This window comes from Rattus rattus, chromosome 6, assembly GCF_011064425.1.
Source record: "Rattus rattus isolate New Zealand chromosome 6, Rrattus_CSIRO_v1, whole genome shotgun sequence".
NCBI lineage: Eukaryota > Metazoa > Chordata > Mammalia > Rodentia > Muridae > Rattus > Rattus rattus.
The window spans coordinates 9,796,998-9,813,093 of record NC_046159.1 but is presented as its reverse complement, the minus strand read 5'-3'; the positions used below and the strand labels follow the sequence as shown (position 1 = coordinate 9,813,093).

The 16,096-nt window shown below is 41.4% G+C and overlaps 1 protein-coding gene across 3 annotated transcripts in view; it reads left to right on the top strand.

Moving 5' to 3' along the window:
- The window catches only part of Pik3c2g (phosphatidylinositol-4-phosphate 3-kinase catalytic subunit type 2 gamma), a 295,422-nt gene that overhangs the window by 82,097 nt on the left and 197,229 nt on the right, over positions 1-16,096 (top strand). For all 3 annotated transcript variants that reach the window (XM_032907317.1, XM_032907319.1, XM_032907318.1), the window contains 3 exons: positions 2,969-3,083; positions 5,523-5,653; positions 12,584-12,772. In XM_032907317.1, the coding sequence (XP_032763208.1) occupies positions 2,969-3,083; positions 5,523-5,653; positions 12,584-12,772 (435 nt within the window). The remainder of the gene's footprint in view (positions 1-2,968; positions 3,084-5,522; positions 5,654-12,583; positions 12,773-16,096) is intronic.

Sequence of the window (16,096 nt, the reverse complement as noted above, 5' to 3'; positions counted from 1 at the left end):
AAACCTAACAGGGTCAGGGTCTCAAGGTATTTTATTGTATTGGATCCTGTGGTTCTTCTGGCTTCCCAGTGACATAACCATCTGTATACTCTGACCCTTGATGCTGGGAATTGATGCAAAGATTCTTGATAACTAAACTCAGTAGTCATTAATTTGTTGTTTTAGGAAGTAGCATGACAGTAGCATTATCCAGTTCATTGGTCTCCCTCGATGAAGCAGAGTTGGGGTTGAAATTTTTAATCACTAAACTGAGCACAAGTCAAGCTTAGAAGACCTTAAGGATATGCAGGACAAATATCTTCAAGTGCCATGTACAAAAGTAGAGTCTAATTTCTAAGCACAGATTTTTTTTCAAAGAGTTATGAGTAGTACAATTGTGCTACACAGGAAGAGTTTACAATCTTGTGGTCAGAGCTAGTTAGCCTCTCCACACCACCCTTCTGAAGCCAGCCTTCATGGCCAGAAGAACCCCAGCACTATGAGAACTCTTGAAAAACATTGATATTTTTGTCCAGGAAATCCCAGGAAGCTTACTTAGCTAACAAAGGGTGGATGCTACAGGCCAGCTCCAGGAATCTTAACACACAGTATGATGCATGTAGACAGACTTTGTAACTTTTGTGTCTCTTTGTTTTGTTTTTTGTTTGCGCATGGGTAACTTACCAATAAGTATCTTCACTGTAGCATCTTATTAAGTCTTATTTTTAATATGGATATTTTGCATGCATGCAAACCTTTGGACCACTTGGGTGTCTGGCCCTCATAGAGCCCAGATGGGGGCACTGAGTTCCCTAGAACTGGAGTTACAGCTGGATGTGAAACACCATGTAAATTCTGGGAATCAAATCCAGGTACCCTGGTCCAGCAACCAGTGCTCTAAACCACTGAGCCATCTCTTCACCCCAATAGTCACTGCTTTTTAATCACTGCTGATTCTCACCTATGTTGGTCTAAATATATACATTTTGTTGTCTCTGTATCTAAATTTTCTTTATTGTTTAAATTAAAACCGTCCTCTGCTTTATATATAGCAATACAACGTATATATTTAATAGCAGTATAATAGAGTGATTTGGCACACTTTTAAACAGAAGAAAAAAGGAACATCATTCAGGTTACAGCTGTGCCCTCAGCACTAATTTTTAAATAGTATCTCTTTCTAAATGGATTACTGTAACACAGCATATTCAGGGACTAGTCAGGTCTGAATCTTATTGCCATGGTGAAAGAGAAAGCCCCGTCTCCTGAATCCACCAACACTCTCAGGTCTGTTTTTTATTCCTCTCCGGTACTGATCCTCTTCTGACATTTGTTTATGGGAACGTCTATGAACTCCCTGCTTGAAGTACTTGGTACAGTCTCTTATCTGAAAATAAGCTCCCGACAGTAAACAAAACAAACACCTGAAAAACAGAACGGCCTTAAGGTTTGTATGGCACGATCCTCCTTTGTCTATCAGGTAGTTCGTATTCTCTGTGCCCTCTTTCCTAAGCCCCATGTATCCTTCTTCCACAGCAAGAGCTCTGACTTCATTCTAAATCCTGGGAACCAAGCTGGTGTGACTCTAGATACAATCTATCTAAGGGCAGAAAGAACAGACACCATTTGATTCTTTCTTGATAGAAACCGGGTCAAATAAATCGGATTCTTTTTGTTTGTTTGTTTCAAATGTGGCCAAGACACAATGTTCCAGAAAAAAAAAAAATCATAAACCTAACACATTCCAAGACGCAGGTGTAGAAATGTCATCTTAGGAGTTCCACCCTGCAATTAATGAGGGTGGAACTTACAGCCAAGCACTGGCTGTGTGAAAGCTCTTTTGGATAAAAATGCCTAGTCACTCTCTTTCTCACACTCTGACTCTCTTCCCAAGATGAAAAGGCACCTGGGGTTAGAAGAAAGGAAAGGAAAAATTAAGAAGACCCCATGGCCTGCTAACTCTGATCTCCAAACCTCAGCCCCTGTTAAAGCTGATACTCTTTTTGTTTTATCAGAAACCGGCAGCTAGTGGAGCTCATTAGGATCTGCCAGTTTAGCCAGGGGTGCTGGTTAAGCCTGTGTGAGCTGGGTTATCTCAGCCACTATGTAACCACCTGAGGTTCTCTGCCAGCTCCTGGTAGGCCCTGAATTGGACAGTATTGAAAAGATGGTTTACCTTAACCTTGCATTTACTTCTGCTATCCTCTGGGTCTACACTTCCAGTTTGGTATACTGAAACCAAACATCATTCTAGTTGCCATTGGAATATGTTGCCAAAATTCTGGCTTGTGCACAGGTATCATTTAATTATTTTTCTTTTCCATGGAGATCTGTCCATTTAGGTGCTATTGCAGCCATTGGAAACGTACATGATTTCTTTCTCGGTTAAAGTTATTTCCTCCATGCTCTCTCATTTACTATGCTAATTTACAACTGATTTGAAAGGATTCTGAACATGAATAATCTTTCTATTTACGTGTAAAGGAACATTTCTCTTGTGAAGTCCTACAACCATTTTGATTCTGCAGCCCATATGCTGTGCCGATTTAAATCTCGTCTTCCTATAAATTTAGACTCTTTAAATGCCCAAGAAATTTAGTTACTGCATGGAGAGGAAGAAAAACAAAATCTCCAAAGAACGACCATTCTTCCTGAGTTCCAACACCCATAAATCCAGAGTGCAAATCTGAGATGGTAGCCAGTCATCACCACCAAAAGCTATCACCAACACATGCTACTGTCAAAAAGTACTGTAATATTAACCACCTATGAAAATAAATGTGATAACTATGAAAACATGTTACTTGTGGCATGTTAGCAGGGAGCTGTCAATCAGTGTCTGGACTTGTGGAGTATATTATTTCTCTTCTAGCTACTGAATGAAGTCATAGAAACAGCTGCCACTTTCCATCCCAAAATAAGCATGAGCAGACACTCACAGCTCTCCTTGAAGTGATTCCTGTCAGTATGTGCATGTTGTCTTTTGCAGAAAGTCTCCGCTGGGGTCTAGGCTGCTCAGCATGACACTACAGAGTGAGCCTCCTGTAGAAATGATGGCTCCAGGAGTATGGGATGGGAGCCAGCCTACCCCACTGACCCTGCAGGTAAGTGTGAAGCTACGAGGTTAAAGCACACACAGCAAATGAGTGTTGTTAAGCAGTGTGCTGGCCGGTTACAGAATCACTTCCTTCCAGGGTCATTATACATTATACATGTCCACTTCCTCCAACCTGGATCTGGGTGTCTTCTCTCTGTTTTCTTTTATACCCAGCTGTCTCCATGCAATTCTTCCTACCCGAGAATATAAAAGCAGTTCGATTTATGTGTTCACCATCCTGAAAGATAACAGAGAAGTCTTGCTCTTAACACCCATCTTAAGTGTATATCTATCCTTTCTATTGTCTAAAAACATTGTTACAAATTACTGGCTTAATGCCTTACAGCTGCTTTCGCATTGTTACATGTCATTAAAGTCTCTGCTGTTGCACCTGTCTTAAATGACTGGGTCCTGAGAGAGTAATGTTCAACAAAACCCACTTTATACCCTATTTTGTCTTAAATCATCTGTACTCTCTGTGACTTATGATGGTGATGACAAAGTACCCAACCACACCAGTAGGTTCACAGTGCCAGTAGGACTTCACCTGCTCATGGCTCCGTGCCTTGTGTTGACTAGAGACCAGCAACACAGATATGCTACTATGTAGAGATGCAGGACTAGATTTTCCACTTCCACAATAACTGGGCAGCACATCTGGAACACAGTTTCTCTACCTTGGCAGCATTTTGGACTGGACCCTTCTTTGTGGTCCTTTCCCTAGGCAAAGGATACACAGCAATATCACTGACTTCTAGCCATTCTCCAATTCCGACAGTCAAAAATGTCTCCAGATACTGTCTAATTTACTCTGTCAACAAAAGTGCCTTCCACTGAGCATCCTGTTGGAGATGACCCTCACAGAGCTCCAGTTCACAGGTATGAGGAGAGAGTAGTATAAGGAATGGGGTTAAAGAAATATTCACAAAATTTCTATAAAAATGTGGCTGCACATTAGGGCAGGAAAAAAATCTTTCCAGGAACTAACTGAGAAAAACTGTCAGCAGCCACTTGATGACAAGAAAGAGGTAAGTTAGTGCAGATCTTAGTGTGTCACGCCTAGGTGACAACTGGCTGGTATGTGCCATGTTCAGTTTCTGTAGAAGTGGACACATAACAGGGCACATGGAGACATTTCAACCCAATAAAGAAAACCCACCATAAATGTGATACATATTCTCATGCTGAAAGTAGGAATTACCAAACTTCAAAGTGACCATCATTTTGATAAAGTCAATCACAAACACACACACACACACACACACACACACACACACACACACACACACACACACAGAGAGAGAGAGAGAGAGAGAGAGAGAGAGAGAGAGAGAGAGAGAGAGAGAGAGATCCATATAGTGTTACTCAAATGTCCAGGTGCCTGGGATTAACCACTTGGGATTCAGGAGTCATCTCCGCTGCCTAGCAACCTCTACCACATACAAAGTAATGTGACCCTGGGGGTGGGGGGAGGACTGCACAAGCTTTCATCTAATAACCGCAATCCAGGCGTCAAGATTCCTTCTGGTAATACAAACATTACTTTGTCTTAGATTATCTTGTTTACTTTATCACGTTGGAGCAATTATTGACCAATGAGAACAAAGCTCTCATACCAAAATAATGATTACAATGAGTAATATGGATTAAATAGAATAAAATGACTTGTTTCTCCACTAAATAATGAGAAAATCGAAAAGGTTAAACTGCACGTCAAGTTGAAACTCACACAGTCTAGAACGTTCCTGGCTTTTCTCCACCATGCCAACAGAACAGTTCAGCAGAGCCCAGGGAATTCTGTGGATTTATTAACTTTAGGGTGGAAAAAAATATCAACCTTGAGAAAGGAATTCGGAACCCAAGCAGTCTTGCTCTCTCCACAGTTCAGAAACATCCCTGTTGCTGTCACTGCTGCTAACTGCTGCTTTATTTGCAAGAATCAGATTATCACGGAAGTGAGGCTTAATTGAAAGCACATGGCACCAGGGTAACAGCAGGACTAGATTCCTCTCCTGTCTGTAGATGGGGCATCCAGAGACAAAGTGAAAATATTGTTGGATTACACAATGCGTGTGGACAAGGAGCTCATAGGAGGAGACACGTGTGAACATGGGGCCATTAGAGAGTCACTATTTCTCGAAACTTAAAATCCAACAGAGGGAAAATACTTACAGCCTCATGAAAAGCTCATAGACTGTCTATCTTATCCAACGCCACTGAGAAATATTCTAGACAAAGTGTACTAAAATATTAAACGCCACTTACACTTGAATGCTAGCTCCAAGCTCCAATGAGTCTTTTCAAAAGGTGCGTCAACCAATGAAAAAGTACAACAAATAGGAATTATTGTTTCTTTCATCTCTACAAATCTAAAGTGAACATTATCAAATTGTAACTGTACTTACATACACGTTCAGTACACAGGAAATCGCTTCTTTGTTTTCAGATAGATTTTCCGGCTGCCGGGTGGGAGTACGTGAAACCTGAGACTGAAGAGAACAGAACTGACCACCAAGAGGCTCCAAGAGAGTGTTTAAAACACATCGCCAGACTCTCCCAAAAGCAGTCTCCCTTGCTGTGAGTGACCTAGGTCTGGGGTTAGCCCTCTGTGTTCCTCTCTGGCCAGCCATGCTGGATCCACTCATGTCTTCTGAGAGCGCACCTGCAGACCCACGTGACCCTCGCACTTCCTGAGGCTGTGCATGATGGACCATGAGTTAATGTTTATGAACTAAAGAAGTGGCTTTACCTCGTTCACACGGACATTTTATGTGTCCTAGCAACTTTGGCTTTAGATGAAGGAACAGTACGAAGTTGGGAACGATTCAGTTCTGAGCGCTAAAGGCAGTGAGTGATTAGATAGACGTCATCACTTCTCAGCGAGAAACGTTGTGCAGCCATCACTCAGTACGGTCTCGGAAGCTGTTTTAGTGAGCAGGGGGAATTGAATTTTAGTTATCCTGGCAGATATTTAAGACAACAGAAATAAATCATTTCTAATAAACGCTAAGTCTGTTAGTAAAGAGTTCTCATATTGGCCAAGCAGCAATTTTCTAAATAGGACAAAAGTCACTTGGTGGAACCACATGATAATTAGTGGCACTTATGCTTGCTCTCTGGTAGCGTCTGTGCCCCAACTCAGCAGCTGTGCGCGTCAAAATACGCGATAGGCATAAAGCGTTGTACGCACGCGCATAGGTGCATCAGCATGCACGCATGTTGCTAGGACCACGCTGGGATCGTATGTATAACCAGAGACGCTGTGTTCTAAGAAAAAGACATCACTTAAAACGGAGAATTATAGTTTTTTGTGGTCCTTTTAAATACAAGTTTAAGAATGGGCTAAAGAATCAGTAAAAATAATAACCAGCAAAACAGGGAGGAAGTTAGTGTGGTTTTCCAGCAAGAGTCTACAGTGGATCTTGGGAGGGAGCAGTGGCTATATTGGAGAGAATATAGGTTAACAGTTCAATATTTACGACACTGGTTAAAATTTGGAAATAAGGCGCCTGAGAATCCAAACAACTCAGGATAATAAGTTGATGGAGAAGACCAGGCTTTAAGCTGATCACTGATAGGTTTTCTTTTAGTGCTGCACCAGATATAATGTATATAATATGTAACATAATGTATATAAATAGATATTTTAATAGATATAATAAGTATATAAATGTTATGTTATATATAAGAGAGATGAAGAAAGGAGAACATTTTAGGGGCAGGGGCTGGGGATAGAAGTGGGGATTGATACGATCAAGTTTTATCACATGTGATTAAATTCTCAAAATAAACAGAGTTAGAATTCAAAACATTAAAATAAACTTATCACCATGCACTTGGGGTTAACTTAAAAACACAAACTCCTACTACATGAACAAATATGTCTAATTATAATTTGCTAGGTTTGGCCTCTTGGTTTAAAGATATTTAACATATCAAGACATCGCCACCTTTTTCATACTTAAAATCTCTCATTCCAATTGCACACTGAGCGATGTTCTTATATGCGGCATGCTTTTTTCAAGGTAAAGTGTTTTATTATATATATTTTAGTAAAATGTATAAATAGTATAAATATAGCAGAATATATTTATATATTCTTTTACAGTAGTAAAAGAAGCTTCCTGCGGTGGGGGTGGCAAAGGCATGAAAAGAGAGTGTCGCTTATCTGTTAAGAGGACTGTGAGATGCTTCTCAAATCTTTGGGTCCTAAAGGCAGACTTTAATGACAGTTACTCCGTGAGGAGGCACGAGCCCTGAGGGCATGCTTGTTTTACACATACTCTATGAGAAGAACAGTGGATAGGTTTGGAAGCATAGCACCAGAGAATACAACACACCCAAGATAGAATTTGAGAGAGCAATTAAATGTGCGAGTGAGCCTGATGACCACAGGGCGATATGCACGGTGACGTAAGAGGACACGTGACAGACAGCAGAGAGGAGGATTTCATGAGGTAAGGTGGTCCGGCAAGGCCTCTTGGGACAGTTGACATTCGAGTGAAAGCTTAAGTGCGTAATTCTGTTTAGAATGTAAAGTTATGTGAAGAGTTTAGAAAAAAAGCAATTGAGAAAAGTAAATACCCAATCAGAGTCTCAGGCTGTGAGAGGGACTGCCACGTATGGGAAGTCTATGGGGGGAATTCTGTCATTAGTTGGAAGTGAATGAAACCAACAGTGGTTTTGTTTCAAACTAGAGAGCAGGACTCAACACCTACCGTGGCTATACCAGATGTTCTCATTTGGGTTCAACCACACTGATCCATCGTCCAGCACCCACCGAGTCCGATTACTGTTCCCTGGTGTACATGGGGCGTGGCGTGCAGCACCGAAAGAAAACACATCAGTGGCTGCACTCTCACAAGGAATGACTCAGAGCCAAGCAATCACACAGTGTAGACTGATTCTCAGTGGCAGTTGCTCCACAGTTGGGGTGTGTGGAGAGGACCCCCTCCATCTAGGTTGAGAATTTTGCTAACTTGGTCTTGTGTGGTCTCATGTAGTAATCACAGGAGCTGTGAGTCCAGGAAACCATCTGCCTTGCGATGTCCAGAAAGCAGCATCTCATAGCTTGGTGCTCTCTCCTCCAGTGTTATGTTCTTTTAGGCTCCTTTTCTCCTATGTTCCCTGAGTCCAGGTTGGCGGGGTGGGGGTACCGGGTGGGGGAAGGGGGTGGGGCACTGATAAAGACGATCCATCTGTGTGTCAGGGAGCTCACAACTGCATTTACTTCTAGCTCCAGGAAATCCAACAACCTCTCTGGCTTCCAGGGACACACACACACACACACACACACACACACACACACACACACACACACACCCCGTAGAGCCACACAGGCATACACACAAAAGAAGTCATTAATTTAAAGACATACATTTTAACAGTGAACTTCCCCAGTTGAATCCTACTTGGTTTTCTGCTTCAGATTTTGTTTATGTTAATGTATACGCTAAAGCAGCAACATTCCCTTCTGTTTCACTTAAATGTAATTACGTGCAGTACAGACCGACTCTGGACTGTGGGAACAGATGGATCACAGCCTTCAGTGTGTGGAGTTTCCAAATAGCATTTAGTTTGGCGACTTAAATCACGTAATGTTTTGTTGTTTGCTCAGTGAGCTAACTATTCCTTCTTTCAAATTAACATGTAATCAGAGACAGGAAATTCAGACTCAAGACCCATTGTAAAGGTAACTGTGATACTTGTAAAAGCAGAAAGGAAAATAAAGGCTTCATATCAACCAATAGAATAGTTCCCTATATGTGGAAAGATAAAGGATATATATATATATATATATATATGTGTGTGTGTGTGTGTGTGTGTGTGTATACATATATATATACATATGTATCTATGTATGTATGTATATGAAGAATTTATCTTGAAATCAATGGATACTTGGCATGACTTGTGTCTGGTACCAGATGGATGGTTCCTGGTGGCTTACAGAAGAATAACACAAGAGTATACACAGGAAGCAACTGTGTTTTCAGACATGAATTTCTCTAAGCCTGAAGATGAAGGATGTTAGAAAAGAATAATGTGTAGTCCACTTATTTTTAACAGAAAAGGGCAGAGATCAGAGCTTAAAGATGATAAGGTAGGCAGAATCTTCAGAGCACAGTGTTGTGAGAAGGAAGATAGGCAGACTGGGAGCTGGACATCTGCACTGGAGTATTTAGTGACCAATTATAGCCATGTAGCCTTCCATGCGCTGCAAGAAGATGTGAGATGAATGCAGACTTCAGAAGTTGAGCAAAACTGAAGAACAGAAATTCTGCTCGTGAAAATATAGGAAGCTCGTAAAACACAGCAGATATTTGATAACTGAATAACAAAGATGCTTACCAGGAGTAGGTTTAACTGCGCAGTGTCTGTAGATAGGTGCCGTCCTAAACCTGACCTAATACATCATAAAAAGAGATCACAAAGGGTTCAGAGTGTTCTGCCTATGATTAGGCCTCCATCTGAACACATTGGTTCATTCCGTGCTAAATAAAGCTATAGGAGGATGTTCTCAGCAGTGGGGAATTCCTAAGAGCCAATGATTTTAAGTAGAAAAATATCTGGGATATTAGTTAGCATGCAATCAATTTATAAAAAGAAGATGGATGATCACAAAAATATAGATATGGACTAGATTGAGTTAATAGTTTAAATAATTTCAGAGCTTTAAAAAGCAAACAATGATTTCGATACAGCAACACTAAAGGGAAAAGGAGGCAAATCTCACACATCTAGTTTTTAAAGTTATTCTGTAGATGTAAAAAGTAGAAAGAATTGTGAAAATAAGTTGGGGGCTTCTTTGCTTTGATCTCATGTACTATACATTTATAAGTTAAGAGAAATGCAACAATGACTTATAATAGGCAAAGTCACAGAACTCAGGGTAGAATATTCTACCAGTGATAAGGCCAATGTGTGTTTTAATGATGCCAAGACAATTAATCAACAGAGAATTTGTTGTAAATGGCTACTCTTATGGAGGGGGAAACAACCAAGATCGATAAGTGAGGACAGATGAGATGAAAACTTGATGCCTGACCTCAACCATGGGCAGACGATAAATTATGATGGATCTTCTGAATGTGAAGTCTAGGACTAAAAGGCTTTCTAAGAGTGAATGTTAGGATAGACAGAGAAGGACAGAAAGAGATAATCAGACACAGACAGAGACAGACAGACAGAGGCAGACAAACAGGCAGAGACAGACAAACAGGCAGACAAAGATAGACCAACAGAGACAGGCAGACAGACAGACAGACAGACAGAGACATACAGAACAACAAACAGAGGAAGACAGGCAGGCAGACAGACTGACAGAGTGACAGAGGCAGACAGACAGGCAGGCAGACAAGCAGAGACAGACAGACAAGCAGAGACAGACAGTCAGACAAAGATAGACCAAAAGAGACAGAGACAGGCAGACAGACAGACAGAGACAAAGAGGCAGACAGACAGAGACATACAGACTGCCAAACAGAGGCAGACAGGCAGGCAGACAGACTGATAGACTGACAGAGACAGACAGGCAGACAGGTAGGCAGGAGCTAAAGTTTAAAACTATTTATCAAAGGACAGTGATACAAAAGTAAATGTGAAAGACATTCTGGGAAAATATTTGCAAGACATTTATAAAACAAAACTAGGGGTTGGGGATTTAGCTCAGTGGTAGAGCGCTTGCCTAGAAAGCGCAAGGCCCTGGGTTCAGTCCCCAGCTCCGAAAAAAAAAAAAAGGAAAAAAAAAAGCCGAAATAAAACAAAACTGTTGTTTTCAGTATAGGTCAAAGTATAAATGGATCTAAATAAGCCAGCCAAACAGGTAGACACAAAACAAGCAGATGCCTCATGAAAGATGAGAATAGATCTTAAGGGAAATTGTCTACATGCTAACTAAGTGGAAATTTAGAACCAAGATCATGTAATTAGAAAGTATTGGACTACAAAGACAGAAAAAATTCAGTTAATAATCTCAAGCATGCAGCTCAACTGAGAGTACCACAGTTTTCAGGGATGAATGTGAAACTTTACAGCCACCTCCAGTAACAGACTTCTTTCTTCCACAAGTAGACAAGTGACCAGAACCACACAGAAACTAGGTTTATTTGCAGAGAAAGAAAAGGCAACCATTAAAAATCTTCCATGAGTATATTCAAGTGACTTTGATTTATAATGCCCCTCCAAAAGGAAATAACTCATATGGCCATGAAAAAGAGATTGCGTAAGGAAATTGTAGTGTATTCATACAAGAGAATAATAGCCACTAATTACAAAGAATCGACCATTGACACACTCAACAATATGGATAATTTCTGAAGCATTTTTTAGTGAAGGTAGCCATAAATAAAGGATTCCATTAATACAGAATGAAAGAAATCAACCCTTTGCTTGCTTCTGGCAACATGAAAATAAATTGAGTTGAACATTGACAGGAGTTCATTTGCTGGGTGGCAAATGCATTTGTCAAAATTCATTGAATTGATTCTGTGCATTTCGTTTTATGTAGATCATGATTCCAGAGAGTGAGTGGTACAGGGGAACAGCATCATTCAGTATGAAAGAAGGAACAACACAGCCCAAGGAAAAACAGTAACAAACATAAGAATCTAGATGAGGCACACACGTCATATAGACATATCAATCAGTATTTCATTTTACCAATGATGAGGACTTGTGCCTCGCCAATCTTTTATAATATTTCTCATACTCTTCTTGGAAGTTTTGGCTGATTTAGGACAAGTTGGGTTGTATAATTTGAGAGAGGCAGGGGTCATAAGTGGGCATAGAAATGGTCATGTGACAGACTCTCTCCTCTCAGCAGACTGAATGATTTCACTGGGCAGAGAGCAAGAGGGTAAACTCCCCAGAAGTCAGCCTCTGTGCTCCAGAGTGAGGTTTCTGCTTCTGGTGGTGTGCTTAATAAAGTGCTAACAGTGTTGTCTTCACACTAAGGGTTGAACTCTGTCACCCAAGAATAAAATGAGATCTTTGTGAAGTTAGTCAGAGAGCGATCTGAACTCTAGTGGAACAACTCTGCGATGACATTTCATCCTTAAATTGTGCCTTTTCTTCACAGACCCACTTGCTTCTTGGCTGACTCATTATAAAGGAACAAGTGGGAAACAAGACTGTTCTCCCCAGACCGAGTTGCAAGACTCACACAGACGTGGTCTGCCCCAGAGGAGACAGACACTTTGCCCACAAAAAATGACACATTTTTCTTTTAAAAAGGCGGTAATGAGAGAGGGAGAAAAGTAAATGTGAATTATCTGAAATGAGGGCGGTTTGTGTTTTAGTTTGTTTTGTTTTCTGCAAGGAATATACTATCAGATAATAAGCGGATGGACTAACCTATCACACTCCTCCATGATAAAGAACCAGTTTTCCAATAGAAACCAAAACACAATGCAGGAATCCAGAGCAAGGTTTCCTATTGGCATTTATAGCAATGCTCAATGCCCTTCCTCCCTGTTGCCAACACACAAAATTTCCATTTCTTTTCAGACTTTCTGTGGAAAAGAGGAGATATTTGTGGTTTTATCGTTTCTACTGCAACAATGAGAACTCCTCCCTCCCTCTGGTCTTGGGCAGCGCCCCTGGTTGGGATGAAGGGACAGTTTCGGAAATGCATGCCGTCTTGAGGAGGTGGACATTTTCCCATCCGTTGGAAGCTCTTGGCCTTTTGACTTCCAGGTAAGACTTAACATAGCAAAATGTATGTTGCTATGTGTTAGGAACAACTGAAAATCAAGGCTATGCAGTTCGTTGCACAACCAGTCTGCGTGTTCCCAATGTCAATAGCTGTGGTCGTTCATTTCAAGTAAAAGCAAGACGTGCATATGAATTTCAAACTCTCTCAGCTTTAATCGTATCTTTGCATAAAGATAAAGACTAAGGAATGGTTACAGTTTCTTAGGTGAGGAGTCCAGTTTCTCTCAAAGAAAAGCAGCTGAAGAAGCTGAGGCAGGAGAATTGTTGTCAATTAAGTGCCAGGCTGGCATACAGAATGAGGTCTTAATCTCACAAAGAAAATGCGTGCAGCCTTTCCCTCCATTTCCCACTAACATATAAAATCAGTCACTGTTCTACATCATGATTTTTTACTGAAGACTTAAAACAATAGAGCATTTATTCCCCATCATCCCAAAGTTGACTCATGAATGGAAAGTTGGTTCAAAGTGTGACATCAGCAGTTGACAGAGAGGAGGAAAACACTGACTCATTTTCTATGTACTATGGTAATTGCATGCAGAGTATATACAGAATAAAAGTGCAGAACAAAAAGAGAAGTAACCCCATTTGGAAATGAGTAACAGATCTGACAAACACTTTTAAAAACACACAAATATCCAATAAGCACCTGAGAAGATACTTTGTTTGGTATTATTGGCTATTGGGAACACTGCAAAGGAAGCCAAGCAAAGCACACGAGGGGTGTCTTAGCCAGGGTGTCTATTCCTGCACAAACATCATGACCAAGAAGCAAGCTGGGGAGGAAAGGGTTTATTCAGCTTACACTTCCACATTGCTGTTCATCACCAAAGGAAGTCAGGACTGGAACTCACACAGGTCAGGAAGCAGGAGCTGATACAGAGGCCATGGAGGGTGTTACTTACTGGCTTGCTTCTCCTGGCTTGCTCAGCCTGCTCTCTTATAGAACCCAGGACCACCAGCCCAGGGTTGGCACCACCCACAGTGGGCTGGGTCTTCCTGCCTTGATCACAAGTTGAGAAAATGCCTTCCAGCTGGGTCTCATGGAGGCATTTCCACAACTGAGGCTCCTTTTCTGTGATAGCTCCAGCTTGTGTCACGTTGACACATGACCAGCCGGTGCAAGGGCTTTCTTTCACCAGGGCTGACAGGAATCAGAAAGTAGAGCATTGCAGAGGAGGCGGAGAAACAAAAACCTCACAGTTGAGAGAGAACAGAAAACAGGTTCAGGCTTCATGACCAATGCTCTACACCCAGCCTGGCAGTTGTTGAACACTGAATTCCCATATGACCCAGTAATTCCACTCTTAATTTTATACCCAAAATTAATTTTTAATAAAAAGAAGTTTATGCCCACTTGAAACCCATATATAGTTATTGAGCGAATCATAGATCTTAAAATACATGAAAAGCTCAAGCAACCAAAATGTCCCCCAATGGATCCATGAAAGGTGCTCTGTGCAGTGTCTTAACAAAAAGAATAGTACTGATATAAGTGACAATGTGGGAGAACTTTGAAAATAGAGCACTAAGTGAAACACGCCACAGACCAAGGGCCATAGACTGTGTGCTCCCATCTATGTGAAGAATACAGAATGAACAAGTCTATAAGGGCAGTAATTACATTCATGTAACCTAAGGTCAGGGCAGGTGAGAGGAAAGGCTTACCGTGGTTACAAGAAGGTGTGTGTGTGTGTGTGTGTGTGTGTGTGTGTGTTTGTGTGTGTGTGTGCTTATGTGTATGTGCATGTGTGTGCATATGTGTGCATGTGTGTGTGCGTGTGTGTGCATGTGTGTGTGTGCTTGTGTGTGCTTGTGTGTGTGTGTGTGTGCTTGTGTGTGTGTGCATGTGTGTGTATTGCCAGGCCAGTCTGACCTATAGAGACGACTGTCAAAAAATGATTTAACCAAAATAACCATGAAATAAAGACTACTAAAGAGATTTTTAAGTTTGATTTTTTTGGGGACAACATTCTATGTCCTCCCAACAGTCTGTCTTCACTTAGAGTCACCTTAGTTTACACATTATCTTAAATGATCTTAAACATCCATGCATTTCAAACAGTGTATGGGATATTGGTGTAGAGACCTCGAAAAAAAAATGTAGCAGTTCTATTTACTGGTGTGTAAACTGCAAGAATTCATTAATTTCTCTATTCTCCAATCCCAAAATATTAAACCTAACCCTTTCCTACCCAAACAGATCTTGACAGTCTATTTGAGTCTTACTTTCAGTGTTCAGGGCAAAGTTCTGAATTTGTGACCTTAATATGATCTTTCGGTGCCCACCATAACTGTGAGAAGTAAACGTCATTATTGTTCTAATCTTACAATCACGGATGCTAAGATTCATGGAGATTGTCATTCTATGACATAAAAATCGAGGGGCTGAGAATCAGGTGTAGGCACTGCTGCAGACGGAACTTGCCATCTGAACCACAGCTGCCTCCCTGTGTTGCTGTAATAGGATATCCCCAGCCAAAAGCAACCAAAGTGAAAGGGGTTATTTTGACTTACAGTTCCAGGGAAAAAGAACAAACTGTGTTGGAGAAAGCATGGCCTGAAGGAGCCTGAGGCTGACCTGGTGGTTATGCACAGAGATAGAACAAGAAAGAAGTTGGGGACAGGCTACGAAGCCTAAAGGCTGTCCATCGGGGTGCACTTCCTCTAACAGGACTCTGAGACCTCTCAACCCTCACCAGCAGCTGACAACCGAGTGTGCAAATGCATAAGCCCCAGGGAGTTCACAGCGCCCAACTCTGGTTCCCAACACATGCGTATAGTGGCTCTCTACCACGGTCACCCCAGTTCCATTGGATCTGATGCCAACTTTGGGGATCAATTCATATTCAAATCACAATACTGCTTAAACACTCTGGGCTGGTTTTTCCCCTCCTACTTGTGAACAGACATGGCTCTATTATCCCACTCCAATGATTTCCCTGTCCTCAGCAGTGTTCTCTAGAATCATCTGACTTAATAGTCAGAGATGAGCAGAGCTACTGCCCAGGCAGAGATCCGCTCATTAAGCTGCACTCCGAGAACCTGGGTGAATCGTGCTCTGATTGCAGGCTTTCTAGATCCTTATCGAGCAGTAGATAAGGTCACAGCAAGGTTGGCATGTTTCCGCTGGAGCATCCTGTGACTCCCACTCTCGGTTTCACCAAACTGTTAAAGAACTTGAGGACAAGCTGTTTCCAGAAATGAGCGTTCCTGCAACTCTAAATTCAAAGGCTCACTCCCCTGAGAACAGAGTGTGCTTCATTATGTGAGCTATCCAAGAAAAAGGTCTTCCGGCTTCTACTT